Source organism: Apteryx mantelli, chromosome 16 (assembly GCF_036417845.1).
Source record: "Apteryx mantelli isolate bAptMan1 chromosome 16, bAptMan1.hap1, whole genome shotgun sequence".
NCBI lineage: Eukaryota > Metazoa > Chordata > Aves > Apterygiformes > Apterygidae > Apteryx > Apteryx mantelli.
In genome coordinates, this window is record NC_089993.1 from 17,836,045 (window position 1) to 17,851,659 (window position 15,615).

At 49.7% G+C, this 15,615-nt stretch overlaps 1 protein-coding gene across 4 annotated transcripts in view; it reads right to left on the reverse strand.

The window, feature by feature from the left end:
- Positions 1–4,862: 4,862 nt before the first annotated feature.
- KPNA7 (karyopherin subunit alpha 7) overlaps positions 4,863–15,615 on the reverse strand; it is a 30,404-nt gene continuing 19,651 nt past the window's right edge. The window contains exons 1-10 of one of the 4 annotated variants that reach the window (XM_013961752.1): positions 13,322–13,387; positions 12,434–12,571; positions 11,794–11,879; positions 10,085–10,353; positions 9,454–9,536; positions 8,076–8,339; positions 7,461–7,694; positions 6,925–7,107; positions 6,027–6,176; positions 4,863–5,222 (exon numbers count right to left, since the gene is read on the reverse strand). In XM_013961752.1, the coding sequence (XP_013817206.1) occupies positions 5,139–5,222; positions 6,027–6,176; positions 6,925–7,107; positions 7,461–7,694; positions 8,076–8,339; positions 9,454–9,536; positions 10,085–10,353; positions 11,794–11,879; positions 12,434–12,571; positions 13,322–13,387 (1,557 nt within the window). In that variant the 3' untranslated portion in view covers positions 4,863–5,138. Of the gene's footprint in view, positions 5,223–6,026; positions 6,177–6,924; positions 7,108–7,460; positions 7,695–8,075; positions 8,340–9,453; positions 9,537–10,084; positions 10,354–11,793; positions 11,880–12,433; positions 12,572–13,321; positions 13,388–15,615 lie in introns of those variants that run through there. The other 3 variants (XM_013961750.1, XM_013961754.1, XM_013961753.1) reach the window with 3 other exon arrangements.

A 15,615-nucleotide genomic window follows, 5' to 3' on the forward strand; every position in this document is an offset into this window, starting at 1 on the left:
CACAGCCGGAGCGGGCGGCCGGAGCGCTGCCCTCGGAGCAGCCCCGCTGCAAACCCCAGGGCACAGCGTTTCCCACTGCTTCCCAAGCGCCCTGCCGGCCGGCCGCTAGCGCTGGGGCCCAGTGCCGGCACCTCGGCCGTGCCACGTCCCTCTCCCTTTTGCTCGTGACCCGGTCCCAGCCTAGTGGTTACGAACTGGCAAATCAAAAAAAACCAGCATCATGTGATAAACCAGCTTCTGTTTGCAATGCCAGGACGCGTGTACGCAGAGCAAACCCGCTCACCTCTGCTGCCAGCCAAAAATTAAATCGCCACCAAAAGAAAAAGCCTGAAAGGATCCCTAAACCCCCCCGCAAACAGAGCATCCCCCAAACTCCCTGCATCGAACCTCCCGGCCAGCCTTGTTTTACACCGAGCCGGCTAGGACGAGGTTGTCCTGTTTGCTTAGACGTGTGCTCCTGCCCGGAGCAGCTGCCAGGCTCAACGCGGATATGCAGAGCCAGACAGAAGTAGTAAATACTACTGTATAGCGAATGTTAGCTATTTTTCCTGCTGGCAAAGAGATGACCTAGTTCCCTGATCCGGCTGATTTATTGAACTGGAAGCGGGAACGAGGACGATGTGTGCTGGGCTCCGCTTCGCTCCTGCCTGTGCTCACGCTGAGATCGTCACTCGCTGCTGCCAGATGAAAGTGGCAGGGCTGGCTCCACGCACAGGCTGGGGAGGCATCTTCTCTCATCTTCCCCACTTTTCGGCAAAAAATAGAAGCAAGGGCGGATGAAGGGAGATTTTGGAAGCGGGGAGTGGAGGGTTAGTGGCTAAGTTCATTATTCCAACCTGCAAACACATTAATGCTGGATTTCAAAGGTACCGCTGCTGTGCCGAGCAGAGACGATCCTCGATTTTAGACCACAGCTTTTGTTCCTCTGCTCTGCCCGCCCTTTCCCGGTGCTGGTTAAGAGAAGGTGTCAGTCCCCTTGGTCCTCCCCAGTGACCTTGCTCCTACTGTGTGTCCGGCGCTGCATAAGCGTTTGCTAATTGAAACCAGGGCTCGGGACCCGGCAGGTCCCCTGCAGTGACAGAGCGCGTTTTCGAGCGTGCTCAGGGTGGAGGAGCACGGCAAAGACATTCATGACTATGCCCGGCACCCCTGCCGCTCGATTCCCAGCCTGCCGCCGAGCGGGTCTCCAGCGTCTCAGCTCCCCGTGGCAGACTTTCCCTGCTGTTTGTTTTCGGCTCCAGACTGTCGCTCGGAGGGACTGAGCTGTAGCTGTGGCAGTCTGTTTGCTCAAAGCCTGCAGTGTCTTAACTGAGCTCAGCGACAGGTCAGCTGGGAATCGCTCCCACTAGCAATTCCTCCGAGGCGAAGAGGAGGAAGAAACCCCACTCCGTAAATGCCGGGAAGAAAATGCAGAATACAGATGGCAAAGAAGAGGAAAGCCTCCGACAATCCATGGCCAAGCATCAGCTGCAGCAAAAAACCTGGAAGCTGAAGCAGGGCTTTCCACCATTCATATTCTTCCCTAAAATCACCCTCCCCAACCTTTCCCCCTGCCCAGCTGCATTAACCAGGGCTCGGTCTCATCCTCTGCCGGCAGAGCCAGCTCCCGCTCCCGCAGCCCGGGCAGCCCTGAGTTGCACAGTTCCTGGCAGGGCTCCCGTCTCCGACGGTGCCAGGGGCTCTCCTTCCCCCGGGCGCAGGTTCCTGCCTCCTGGCCACCTCCAGCACTGCTGCTTCTCCCACCCCATGCTCCAAGGAGCTGAACTTGCCCAAAGCTATTTCTCCCGACTCTTTTTTCTTTTCTCCAGCCATCAGTTTTCGGCTCACGTAACTTCCCAAACCAGCTGCCGGCAGGCCAGGCGAGCAAGGGGCAGCGCAGGCTCCAAGGGGCAGGACAGGCCCCAGCTCCCCGGTTTGCATCCCCTGGGACAGCCGCAGAAACCCCCTTCAACCAGTTCTTACAGTCAGAGCCCGGATAACTAATTTATATGGTCCCATGGAGGTTGCTGGGTGTTCCTGTGGCAGCAGGAAACAAATAATTAGGAATAAAGGTACTTCAGAAGAGCCCCTGCCCCCTTCACATTGTCCTTTATTTAATAAAGTCCTAATTCTGAGCAAACAAGCCACCACGGGCGCCGGCACTGCCTTTGAAGAGCTCCAGAGAGCCGGGGACCAAGCAGCCGTCACCGCGCTCCTCTGGGGCTAAGACACAGGGTGCTTTAATTAGAAAAACCGCTTATTGGTGTGTCTCTATGCGGAGAATCGGCCCAGGCTGTGGGAAACCCCACGCTGTCCCCTCCCGCGCAGCAGCCTTGGCTTCACCCGGCAGTAAGGTGCGGACACCTGAGGAGGAGGAAGGTGCCAGGGGCTTCGCCGAGAAGCCAGGGTTTGAGCTATTCTTAATCCGTGCTTGGGAAGCAGCAAACCAGCAACTTTCCCCCGTTAGCTGAGCCACCACGAAGCAGCTCCCCAACCAATCCTTCACCCTGCGCCTCCAAGCTCCGTGCGCCGGCTGCAGCCGCCCCGGCCCGGCGGCAGCGAGGGAAGGAGGGTTACACCAGGGAGACAGAGGGCAATGGGAGAAGTCGGCGACTCCAACCCTTCGGAGCAGAACGCCCAAGTGAAAATTGCCACCTCGACTGTTGCCTGTGCCCGGGGCGGGAGGGCCGGGGCTGGTGGTGATTAGAGGAGAGCAGCACCCATTAAGCAGGCAAGCAGATGCCTGCAGGTAGCTCACACACCCGCTGAGGCAGCAGCCGAGCAAACACGCAAGGCAGCGAGCAGGTACGTACAACCGAGCAGGCATCTGTGTTTAGACAGGCACCATTCCCAGTTCTGCAGCCGCGTTTGTACAACAGCATCAGTCGAAGCCACGCTGCCTCCCCAAACGCCTCCTCCGCCTGGCTTGTGCCGCAGCCCCCTGCGAGGCCGGCGGCTATGGAGGACACGTGCACCTGCCCACATCCTTAAGGTGGGGGTCACATTTTTCTCTCCATCATACTCTGAGCTTTAGGGGCACCATTTGATTGTAGCTTAAGCACTGGATGGTCAAAACAAGCAGCATCGCTCTCAGGGCTTTGCATAACACTATCTACCACTGACTTTCACTCTCCAGCACGCACAGGTAAGCCGGAAAAAAAGACAGACAGCTCTGCTCTTTCTCTTTTTAGCTTGCTTCAAGTCAGCAGAGTGTCACCCTTAGGAGAAAGTCCTAGCTGCCTGCTTCACCTTCCCTTTCCCCACCCAGACGCCAGGCCCAGCACGGACTATCTGAAACGCAGGGCAAGGCCCCACGCTGGACCGTGGTCCAAAGTCAGAGCAGCCATGCAGAGCCCAGCTCCGGTCTACATCTCCATTTACACTGAGGAAGCACCTGCCTCAGATTCTTTTTACCTGGTGAAATATGAGCATTTCCAGATGCAGTATCAGCCTTGTCAGCAACACGCTACAAGAAGGTGCACACCGCTGAGCTGGAGCCCTTCATGTTAACCCATTAGCACAAACAAAGGATTTTGACAGGCAATTGCTTCAGTTACATGTTCAGGCATTGCTTTATCACAGTTTTAAGTATATGGTTTTGGATCCAAGAAATAAAAAAACAGGAATCACTTTGCAATTCAGCAGCTCCAGCATTTTAATACCAAATAGGTGATACCAGCCCTGGCACACCTGGTCAGGAGTGCAGGCCTCTTTACAGGGCAGGGAGCACCACCAGACTTCACTGCGTAGCTCCCTTTTTCCTAAGGGGAACGGGAGAACAGCTTAACTCCTGCTAAGAACAAATTCAAGCCAGAGAAAGAGATTCTTCTCCCAGGAACCAGGTTTTCCCTTTCACATTAGGTTATCTGTCACATCACCTCCCACTCCACATCCAAGGAGGCAGAGCCCTAAACCACCCAGGGTCAGTTGCAGATGGAAGCTGAAGAGACCAAGGAATGAAACCCACTACAGCAGGGAGAAACAAGCTGCCACCCCAAATCCTCCCCCAGGCATCATGTTGCCCCTAAACATAGCACATCAATGCTGTTCAGCATGGAGCAAAGCACTTGCAGAGGGCAAGCCCCAGTGCTTGAAGCTTTGCTCTCCACAGCCCAGCAGCAGCTATGAGGACAAGCAGTACTTGAGTAGCTGTGTCCAATAGTTTGTTTTACCCTGCTGCACAAACATTGTGTTGCACTGCACATTCATCTGCTACCAGAGCTCACTCAAGTCTACCCTAGCCACAGCTGCAGGGCTAGAGAGAGAGTTTGGTGCAAACTCACAACCTGCAGTTTGGCTCCAGCCAGACTGGACTCTGGAGTCACATGGAGGCTGTTCAGACTCCTCTCACCCACTGCTCAGCCTGCAGTAGAGAGACTGAAGTTGCAGGGGGCAGTCAGACAGAAGACTTCTCTCAGCAAGAGGTAGTAACACTTAATGGAAACCTGAAATACAGGTCCCTCAGTCTTAATGGGCAGCTTTAGGCAGAGTCAGATCAATGGACTCTAAATTAGTGGATAGCATCTGTGAAGCTGAAGTGGGAGGCAAATTAGCTCCCCTTCCAATAGCTGCCTCTGACTTATCCCTGCTGCCATCAGGGCTGATGTTTACTCAGCAGCTCCTTTGTCCAGGCCCAGCTACAAGCAGGAAGCACTACATGGACTGGGCAACAGCAAGCCAGGTTCTCCTGACTTATTTCTTCCCCATGCTGGAAGCACTTCCTCTCAGGAGAGGTGTTTTCACCTCCAGCAGAAGGCTAAAACAGTTCTTGAATAGCTTTTTCAAAGCTTGTTTCAGACACTCCAACCCTGGAAGTTTCAGCCCAACCCTTGAGACAGTTGAGTTTGATGGTAGCAGCCTGCTCTTTACCAGCTTAATCCAAATCAGGCAGTTAGCAGAAAGTTTCTGCCCATACTCTTAATCCAGAAGACATGCACATAATGCAGGGCTCCAGACATTATGGGAAAATCTATACTATTAGTTAGAACAGCACCTTACTTGAGAAAAATCAAAAGCAAGTAGTACAAACCCAAAAGTGTTATTTATTGATAGATTTCAAAAGTAAAAAGACTCAGCATCTTTGCTCCTCTTGGTCTGGAGATCCAAGCTCCTACCAGCCACCTCCACCCAGCAGCTCAGTGCTTTGTAGTGCTTCATCTTCAGAAGTTGAAGTCTTGCTTCTCCACTGAAAAGTCATATAGTTGTCCATCTTGGTCAGTCCCAGGCTGCAAATCTGAATTCTCCTAGGAGAAGGTTAGAGTGACCATCAGTTAAAGATTCTGCAGTTTTATAAGCCTAAGCTTCCCCTCCCCCCCCGCCCAGCAGCAGCTTACTGTTTTATTCTTGTTTAAAGAACTAGCTTGTTAGAGCAGCAAAACAGATCAGCTTCTCACTCTAACAGGGCCCTTGGGGACTAGGCCAAGTCCTCCTGCTCTTTACAGAGCATGTTGTCCCTGCAGTTCAGAGGCAAGTAAGCAAGTCCACAGGCACAGATGCCAGAGGTAGAAGAAAGGTGTAGCTGGATAGCAGAATTTACACAAATTCAGTAGTCAAGACTAGGTCCAAGCATGGCCTCTACATGACAGTTATAGGACTTGCTTCCAACAGGCAGCTGATGCCCTATATTCTTTTTCCAGGAGTTCATTAACATGGGAAGGGTCAAGTAATCCAAAAGCAACCTGAGCACAGTTATCAGCTGATTAGGAGGCTCCTGTTCATAGCAACAAGCAGCTCAGCTCCAAAGGAGGAAACTCCTGTATTTTGTATTCATATCAGCAGTTGCAGTAACTCCAGCTGATGCCAGTTTAAGTTCCAGCAGGAAGATGCTATCAATGCATCCATTTCTGTTGTGCAACCTAGTCAGCTGACAACTCAAATGAGGGCTTTTACAGACCTTTAGAAGCATCTGGAACAAGCTGCAAGAACCTACTCTACTGATATGGAAGTCTATTACCAAGGACCTATTTCAGCATCCTTAAGGTCTCTGCTACATTCCAGTGTGCAATAACTCATATTTTCAGATGAGAAGCAGAGCAAGAGTCACATACCTCACCAGCAAAGTATTTCTCTATGATATTCAGTGCAGCTCGGTAGACCATGTTGTTGTCATGGGTTTGCAAGGCTTCAATTTTCTCCAGACCATCAAGTTCTTCTACTAGCAGACACAGCCTCTCTGTCTCTCCCAGCTTCTCAGCTGCCTGTGACATTAGGCAATCAAGGGGCAAATATAACCAAGTCTGTAACTGATCTGAGATGGTCTTTACTGTAAGCCCTGACCTAACAGAGGCAAGTGACTATAGTCCCTGCTTTTATTGTCCTTACCTGTTCTAGAGTATAGCAGAGATCCCAAGGATCTGACTGTGCAGATGACATACTGTCTCTGCTGGGACTACCATGTGGTGGCTTGACTGCTACCCAGACAAGCTAGCAAAAAAATCTTCTCAGTTACATCCACACACTGAGAAGCAGCAGAAGGTGACCTGCCACCAATATTTCATTTGCAAAAGCCATTTCATTGGTGCCATAGCACTAGAGGAAACAAGCTCCCAGGCGAGTAGACTTAAGTGTAAGGGAGCACAGCATTTATGTAGAGATCCCTGAGACCACTTGATTTCTCTGCAGTTGGATTTCTGCAAGACCTTCACTTCTGTACAGCTTGGGGATTAGCACATGTCATGTTTTACTTTCTAGAGACAGACTAAAGTCATAGCAGGTTAATAAGAGGAACACATTAGGCTGTTCTAAGCTTAGCAACATTAAGGTCCCAGGAGGGAGCAAGAACATGTTAGACAACACTAAGCCTAACTGTTACTCTTGCAAGATCAGTAGTGTTATCTAGGAGGAGCTGCTCTAGCCACATGGTGCGAGCTGAACACTCACTTTGCTCCTTTGGGGATGAGATGCAAGATGTAGTACAAGTACTCACTGTTGGAAGCAAGATCTTACCAGGAAGAGATTTGCAATGGTATCCAAGATGACCAGGATAGTTTTGCTGTCTTTGGCTGAGAGTAGGTCAAGCAGAGGTTTGAGCACTCCAGACTGGACAAGTTCTACCACCTGCTCCACAGTGCCTCCTGTTGTGAAGTTAGCCACAGCCCACACAGCCTCCTTCTGAGCTTTGAAGTCTCCCTGAAAGAGCAACAGGGAGAGGGATGCTAAAGCTTGGGAGCTCAAAGAGAAGTATGAGATGTCAGATGATGACTAGCTGTTTTCCTTTGTATTCAATTTGGACTGGTCTGCTTTTCCAAGTGCTTTGAGTGCTGGGTAGGCACCTGACAATTGTTAAGAGCAGCTCAGAGCCATGCTTTCATACTAACAAGTCTAGGTGTTCCAGCTGTTCCAAGCCTTTTGACAACTTTGAAGCAGACACCACATTCCCAAAAGCCACCTCAGAGAGCTTCACAAATGAAGCATCATGGATTGAATCTTAACATTGCTTCTGCAGTAGCCTGAATGTACAATGCTGCACCCCTGCCCCTTACCTTATCTAGCAGCTCCACCAGAGGTGGCAATAATCCACAAGTAATGACTTGCTGGATTTGCCGGCAAGGCCCTGCTGCAATGTTACTGAGAGTCCACGCTGCTTCCTTCTGTATAGCTGGCTTTGCATGCCGCAGGAGATAGGGCAGGACAGCCAAGACACCAGCATCAATAGCTGCCTGGGTCTGTTCATCCGTCCCTGTGACTACGTTCCCAATGGCACGGAGGGCTGGAGTCTACAGAGATTAGAGCAGATGAGAATCCTTATCTCAAGGGATACCTGCCAGAAAGCCTAGCAAGATCCCCAAGTGCTTGATCCTTCAAATAAGAAAATCATAGTGGATTATTACTGTTGCATTTGCTGACCTACTATCCCCCATTTTGCTCTAAGCAGCTTTACATTCTCTATCCAGTCTGCCAGCCACAGCAAGCTGGAACAGAGTACTAACTTGACCAGTAACCAAACTAATGCTGCAGTTCAAGACTACAGCAGACCATGCTAGCCACAGACAGTGAGGAGACATGCCTTTTCCTTCCTCAGATATACTTGCTGCTCTAGGAAGTAGGCGTTTCCTATGTTAAGGGACCAGATACTGGAGAGTGATTGCATTTCCTACCATAACAATCAACTCCGGGTTGGCCATAAGTTCCACCAGCCTCGGGAGAATCCCTGTATCAACCACAATTTGGATGCGATCGTTAGACCCATCAGTCAGATAGGACACAGCCCAGCAGGAGTCAGAAATTATGTCCTTGTCTTCATGTTGCATGAGGCAGATGAGGACTGGCAGCATCTTCTTCACTGCATCCAGGGGAGGGTAGGGATTCTTGTTCCTACAGAGATTTGACAGTGTCCATGTGATGTTCCTCAGGAATCCAACCTGAAATACAAGGGAGTCTCATAAGATCTTTCACAGCCACAAAAAAGTCACTAGACTGAGTGCTGAAGAACTAGCACTTTGCTTCTGGTCCCTACAACTTGGACACTATCAAGTAACCAGGAGAAGGCTTCTGTAATAAAGGGCTGAGACAGACAACTTATTCAGAGAAGAGATGAAACAGCTAAGTGACTAAGACAATTCCCTACCTGCCCCCCATCCCCTATATTAAATTCCAAAAACTTCAGGTCTGGTAGTGTGACAAACTACAAAGAACAGAAGTGCCAAACAGCTCATTTGCTGGTCATTGGGACAAATTACAGACCACTCCCTGGACAAGATCAAGAATTTTTTAGTATTAATTAGATAATTGTTCTAGAACAGGGTGCCTCAGGGATTTGATTAAGAGCATCAGTTTATCCTAGGAAGAGGGAGTCAGATGCTCCAGAACAGTGGCAGCTAGGTTCAAAGCATTGCAGCTACCAGGCTGTGTGTACGAGTTGATGTTTTGTCACGTTTCACAGGGCTCCCTAAGAGACAAGGGTGGGTCAGGCTAGGAACAGAGCAGCCAGAAGAGTTTTAACATCTTCCAGTATAAACTCACAGAAGGCCTAGAGGGTGTTTACTTAACACTACCCTGAAAGGCCTTAGCTATGCCTACAGAAAGCATACAGCTTCTGCCACACCCATGGGATGGGTCACCTGTAAGCATCAACACCACTGTTAAAGTCCCTTGAGCTTATCTCCATCTATCTTATGCTTCTCTGAAGATGTCCAGCTCCCCCAGAGACAGAGAAAGTGTGAGGTGACACCATTACAGAAGGTCAGAGATAGGACACAAAGCAAGCTGTTTATAAGCTACCCAAAGAGGAGCAGTAGGAAGCTTGAAGGGCAAGTTCAGCCCTTCCATATGGAAGTCCATTGCACCAGTTTTGTTTGACCACTATAAGCTAGAAGTAACCTGGATGGGAAAGCTAAGGCTAGAAGTCATCACATTGATTTGAAGACTAGCTATACACTATACAAACAGCTTACTTCTTGTAACAGTCAGATGATAGGTCATCACCATTCATCCATCACCCAAGTGATTAACAAGTCAAAAATAGAGGTTATTTACTGGAGTTACAGGTGACACCAGAGCCAGCAAGGGAGGAATCACATTGCAATTGATAAGGGCATCTCTGTACAGAGGACCATCACCTGTATAGATGAAAAAGGGTCATCTATTGCATCTACCCAAGTCACAAGACAGTCAACATCAAAATAACAACCATACCTGCAGTCACAGGCCAGTATTGGGGGGCTGAGGCTCACTTAACAGCCACATGATTTGAAGTACTGTCAAGTGGGAAAAATTTACCAGGTAAACTGTAGAGGTCTCATGGCCAGTTTGTGCCAGTGTGTCAGAATAACCAAATAGACATGACCCATCCCATTTTCCCCGCAAAGAGCTCAGAGCATCCAGAAGAACCACTGAACAGCCAATGACAACAGTGGCTCAGATCATCCAGCAGGATGGTGTCTTGCTTTTGACTTTAGCCAAGATCCTCTTGCAGGGCCAACACAGGGTCTCAAAGGTTGCCAGGCCACATGAATGGACTGAAGGGTTTCAAGAGTGGCAGCAGCTTGGAGACAAGGCTGGTGGTTCTCTCCTGTCCTCTTATCTTGAGAATCAATATTTAGTCCCCCCAGCAAAGGGCTGAGCAATAACCCTTTCCATGCCCACAAGCCCAGAGACCTCTGCCTACCTGCTATATTGCCCAGGGCCCACACAGACTGCTCGCTGATATGCATGTGGGGGGAGGACAGGAGGGAGACGAAGGCTGGGATAGCACCTCCTTCCACCACTGCTCTGGTGTGATCCGAGGTGCCAGATGCTATGTTAGTCAGTGCCCAGGCTGCTTCAAACTGCAGAGGAGCATTGTCAGCACGGGTTAGGAATTCAACCAGTCTGGGGATAATCCCAGATTCAATGATCTGATTGAGAGGTGGGTCCCTCTGTCTGGACAGCATTCTCCTGCAACAGACACACAGCCCATTTAGTGGCACAGAATAGACCATAATCCTGCAGCCAGGCATAACATCCCAGCCTGCAAGAGAAGCACCAGCTACAAGAGATGCTAGTTCAGCATCTTATATCAGCAAATCCACTGGCAGAGGAGTTACCATAGAGAGATTTCTGCAGAAGAAAAATCTAAGATGCTGAGGAAACAGCAGGTTGCCTGTTAGAGTGCAGTACTTAACATGTCTTTTTGGAACCAAGAGAACATTATTCTGTACTCCTTCTCTTGCAGGAGTTATTTTTGTAAGACAGTGAATAAGCAAGTTACAAGCAACTTGTTCTCCGCTACAGCCTGCAAGCTTGCTTCTGCTGTTTCTCAGTTCAGGAGCATCAGTCAGCCTTGCCCAGACCAGAGGTCCCATTTAAAGTGGAAGTTTCACAGACTGCTTTTCCTGCTACAACTTAAGATTCAGAATCACCAACTCCCTGTTGTTGTTCTTTGCTATTTCCTGCCTCACACAGGCACAGAAGCATGTGCAGCTGCCAGATAGATGGGATCAGGGCATTGATCTAGTCAAAGCAAGCCAGAAAGAAATGCTTTCAGCCAGATCTGCTTCCTAGCCTGGTTTGTTCCACAGCCACAAATGCTTGTGCTGGCAGAGGGTAGGGTGGAGGTGTAAGTCAGTGGCTTAGAGCTGCTTTAGTGCTGCCACTGGATATCTTGTGATGGTGCGAGTTTGGTATGCTGTCAGGGCACCCCAGGCATATGCAAACTTTGAACAGGCAGAAAGCCAGCTCTGTTCTGTATGGCAGATTAGCAAACTAGTCACGACTTGCCCCCTTTAGGAAGGGTTCACATTGGCCAACCCTCAGCTAACACCTTCTACAGCAGGTACTTTTGATTTCCCTGCTGCAGCCTGGGCCAAGGGCAGTAGCCTTCAGTTCCTCCTGCTCCCACTCAGATGGGGACATCCCTGCCCAGTTATGTCCCTTTATAGGGCTGGGCTCTCTAGCCCTTGTTCTGATCAAGCCCCTGGCATTTCATTTCTCCCCAACTATCTCATCTATCAACTGAAGCTAGCAGGCTCTACCCTGTCCACACAGGGCACAGCAGTAGGGTGGTAAATCCAGGGGCTACAGCCAACCCCTTGGTCACATTTAGCCTCACACTTCATCAGTTCCTGCTTCCCATGAGCATTGCCCAGGACTGCAGCTGAAACCAGCAGACCTGAGCAAGACTATGCAGGGCAGGCTGCAGGGGTTCAGGCCTCTGCTAAGGTTCCTCAGAGCAGTTTGGGTTACCAGCCCAGGGCTCTCTCCCTGTGTAGTTTGCCATGTCTTCTGATAGCTCTTCAAACAGAGGAAAGTGCCTCCTGCCTACAAGGCCCACCACAGTCAGCACTGCATCAGCCACATCTCTCCAAGTGCATAGCAGAGAGCAGTTTGGCAGCATACCTGGTTGCCTGTGTAGCCTGCAGCTGTAGCTCAGTATTGCTCCCATTCACAGCTTCAACTATTTCCTCCAAGGACAGCTGAATAATCTGTGTCATGGAGAATGATTCAGAGTCAGAAGGCAAGCCAAGACTCCCTCCAGTGTAATCTCTACAGTCAATCAGCTGTCTAGACCCTAGTCAGTCACCACTTTATATCTAAGCAATGTCTATTCTTTATGCAACACAGTTTTGAGATGAGGCAGAGGAAGAAAACCCACAAAAGCCTTAGAGGCAACTAATCCTTATAATCAAGGAAAGAAAGTCACCACCACACTAATAGGCCTACTAGCTTGCTAATTACTCCTCCCTGCACATGGAGCCAGATTGGAGGCTTGCCAGCTCCCAAGTGGCTTGAAGTCCAGTTCTACCTGTCATCAAGGAAAGCCACATGAAATGGTTTCCATGCAAACTAACTCAGAAAGAGGGACAGGCAGTCTGAAATGCAGTCCCCAACACTGGGCACATTGATTAGAAATGGCACCAGCTATTTAACCCAAGTCATTTGAGCAGAACTTAATATATTGAAGAAATACAGATGAGAAACTGTACAAGCTGTGCACTGTAGCATAATCCTCCCCAGGTGCAGAGCCCCTAGCACTTACTGCATTCTTTTTCTCTTGCCCTGGAGAAAGGCTCTCCTCCATGGAAGTGATGGAAATACTTCTGCGTTTCAGGATTTGTTCATCCTTCTTGGCCTTTCGAAGCTCTATATTCACCTCCACTCTCTGCCTCCTCAGTGCCTAGCAGAGGAGAGGGGTACCACTTATTTTCAGCATCTGCACCACCCAGCTTCACTAGGCAGCTCATCTCCTGCTCCATGCTCAGCTCCCTAACACCCTGCCCGGACTCCCGTCCGGAAGAACACACATCCAGCATCTGCTCTCAGGTAGTTCTTTGCTATGGCCTGGAGGATTATGCAGGAGACAGAACAGAATAGGGCTGTCTCACTTAACTGCCTCCCAAGGCTACTAGGTGCTGGATGAACTTGCAACCAGTAGTTCCTTAAGAGTCAAATTGCTGAACCTGAAAGGTAAACCCTTAACTTCTATACTGGCTTAGAGAGCAAGCTAATAGATCCCATAGTCTGATATCCAGTATCAGCCCCTTCCTGCAGTATTAATTGCCACTCATTGCCCTTGCAGGTTGTGGCAGGACCTTCTCTTCCTGTTTCCCAACATATTCACAGGCTCAGTTTAGAGTTGCCTACTTGCCACTCATCTCCCACCTGCCTCTACTACTCCCCCCACAGCCTAGACAGGCTAGGCAAGCTCCACCCTGCAGCATACCACATCTAGAAAATTAAGTTCAAGTACCCCTTTTGGAAGAAGGGTTCTGTCCCCTCTCTCCCACCTTTGCTATCCTGCACAACTAGGTTTGGGGAAGAAAGCCATATTGCCATTCAGAAGCCCCCACCAAGCAAGGAAGAGCCCTCAGTCAATTCTGCCTTTGCACAAAGGGTATATACAGACTGATGAGAAGCCCATACTTACAGCTGCATCCTTGCCTCTGTTCTTGAACTTCCTCATCCGCTCACCTTGCTCATTCACAATTGGCATCTTGACAGATTTGATCAAGTTGCCAGCTGAAAGCCTCCACCTGCTTTTGAGGTTCAGGACAGTAGTGTTGGGTCACAACCACACCAGCAACATCCACCTTGATCTACAGGGCCTGCAAGCCTTGAGAACTGCCTCACCCTCCCCACCACCTACTGCCCTGAGCAGCCTTACTCTCCAGCAAGAAGGGAGAAAGCTGAAGGCCCTAAGCAGAGTTAAGCTCTTCATGCACTTCAACCTGAGCTACCAAGTTCGACACTAGCTGCAAGCACAAACTATCGCTTAATACCAGGCTATGAAAATCATGACTATCACTACAACCACACAAAGCAGGGCCATGAGAGGTACCAGGGCATATCACTTCTCATGGTTACAGTAACACCACTTTCCTCCAGTTCTGTAGCATGATGCTTTTAGGTCTGTTTAGACACAGTCCAAGTCTGGCAGGGACAGCAAGGCCTTCTGCCTTTGAAAGCACCAGCTTAAAGTCTGATTTAAGGACAAGCCATAACCACACACTAGTCTACCCTCTCACCCTACCACACATCCCAGCTTAGTTTCCTACACAGATGCTAGGACTTTCCCTAAACAGTCCCCTCAGTTGGAAAACTTACAGGGCCACATACAGTAGTGTGGAGTGCTTGAGTTCAGCAGAGCAAGCAAACCTCAGCCATTGCAAACCCACTTACCTTTAGGGATTGTCAGATAAGAAACATTAGAGGGGAACAGGTAGAATCATTTCTAAACCCATTCTAGTAAGAAAGGGTCAGAGGGGCCACATGCATACACACAAGTGAGACCAACACTGGTCTTCAAACAACTTTTGTGTGGGGATATCAAAGTTATCACCCAACAGAAGTGATGGCATTCTCAGATCAGCCAGGAGATACCACCACCAAGTGCCTCCTAAAACAAGGCTGCCCCTAAACATACTCAGCATCTGATCACACACAGGTGGTGCATCATTGCCTGCCCTCCAGGGTTACTGCACACACCTGCATTTCAGATCAGCCTCCAAGAACTCTCCTTATTTCACCTTCCCAAAGGTGGGCCTCCCTCCCACCATTTCCTGGCACAGCTGCACAAGGAACCCCAGCACAGATACCAGTAGCATCAGCTATTTACTCCAACACCACAACCAGGCACTAAGGTCATTTCACTGACTCACAGAAAAGCCAGGACAAGCTACCCCTTGACTCAAGTCAGTTATGTCACTACCCTGAAACCTCAAGTAATGCTTAAGCTTCCCTTCCTCCCTAAGGACTTCTCCACCAACAGAAGACAGTGCAATGGATCACCATAACACCCTGAAATGCCTCTTTTCAGGTTGCTTCTTCCAACTCCATCTTAGCAGAGAAGCACCACAACCCAGCAGGCCATACAAGCACCAGACAAGCAGGAGACCCAGCACAGATCCAAACTGCCAGCTATGCCTGATAAACAGCCCCACAACCTTCCCCTCACAGGGGGCACCAACAACCTCAACCCATCACCAGCTCCTGCTATCTCAGGCCCAATCCTACTGACCCCAAGGAAGAAGCTACTCACCTCAACCCTCTCTCTACACTTGCCAGCCCCCATCCAACTCTTTTATCTCCCCCTCATGGAGCCACAGCTCCCACTGGCTCTCCCCCCGATTGGCTGCTCCCAGGCCAGCCTCTCCCTCAATTACTAACCATTCCTTTTTCATGGCAACACCTGGGTGCTCCTTAACAAGGAGCAGCAGTGCTCTCCTTCCTGAGCTGCCCTGCTCTCCCTCACCTCACACTTCCCCCTACGTTTACACTTTGCCTCCTTTGGCCCTTTTTGCAGCCAACGCCCCCACAGGAGGAACAGTATTTGCTAAGTGGGTAGGGAAAACAGCTATTAAAATATTTAATTAAAATCTAATTTATATTACTTAACATTCCTTCTGTGAGGGAGACAGGAAGTGCAGTAATTCCAAGGGGGTGTCCGGGGCTTGATGTGGGAAGGTGAGATAAGGTTGTTCCTGGGAATCAGATGGGAGCACTGGGGTCGGCAGGCAGGACCGAACGCCAGGATTTGCACCCTTTGCACCTAACTTACCTGGGGGCACAGTTTGGGCCTTCATATCCTGCTAACTGTGTATCATGAGAGCTATTTTAAAATAAATTGTATGAGTTACTGGGAACAACTATTTCACTGTGCTGCTATTTCCAGCATGGAAATACTTGTGAAAATATACTATACAGTACCCAGGATGCTTTAAA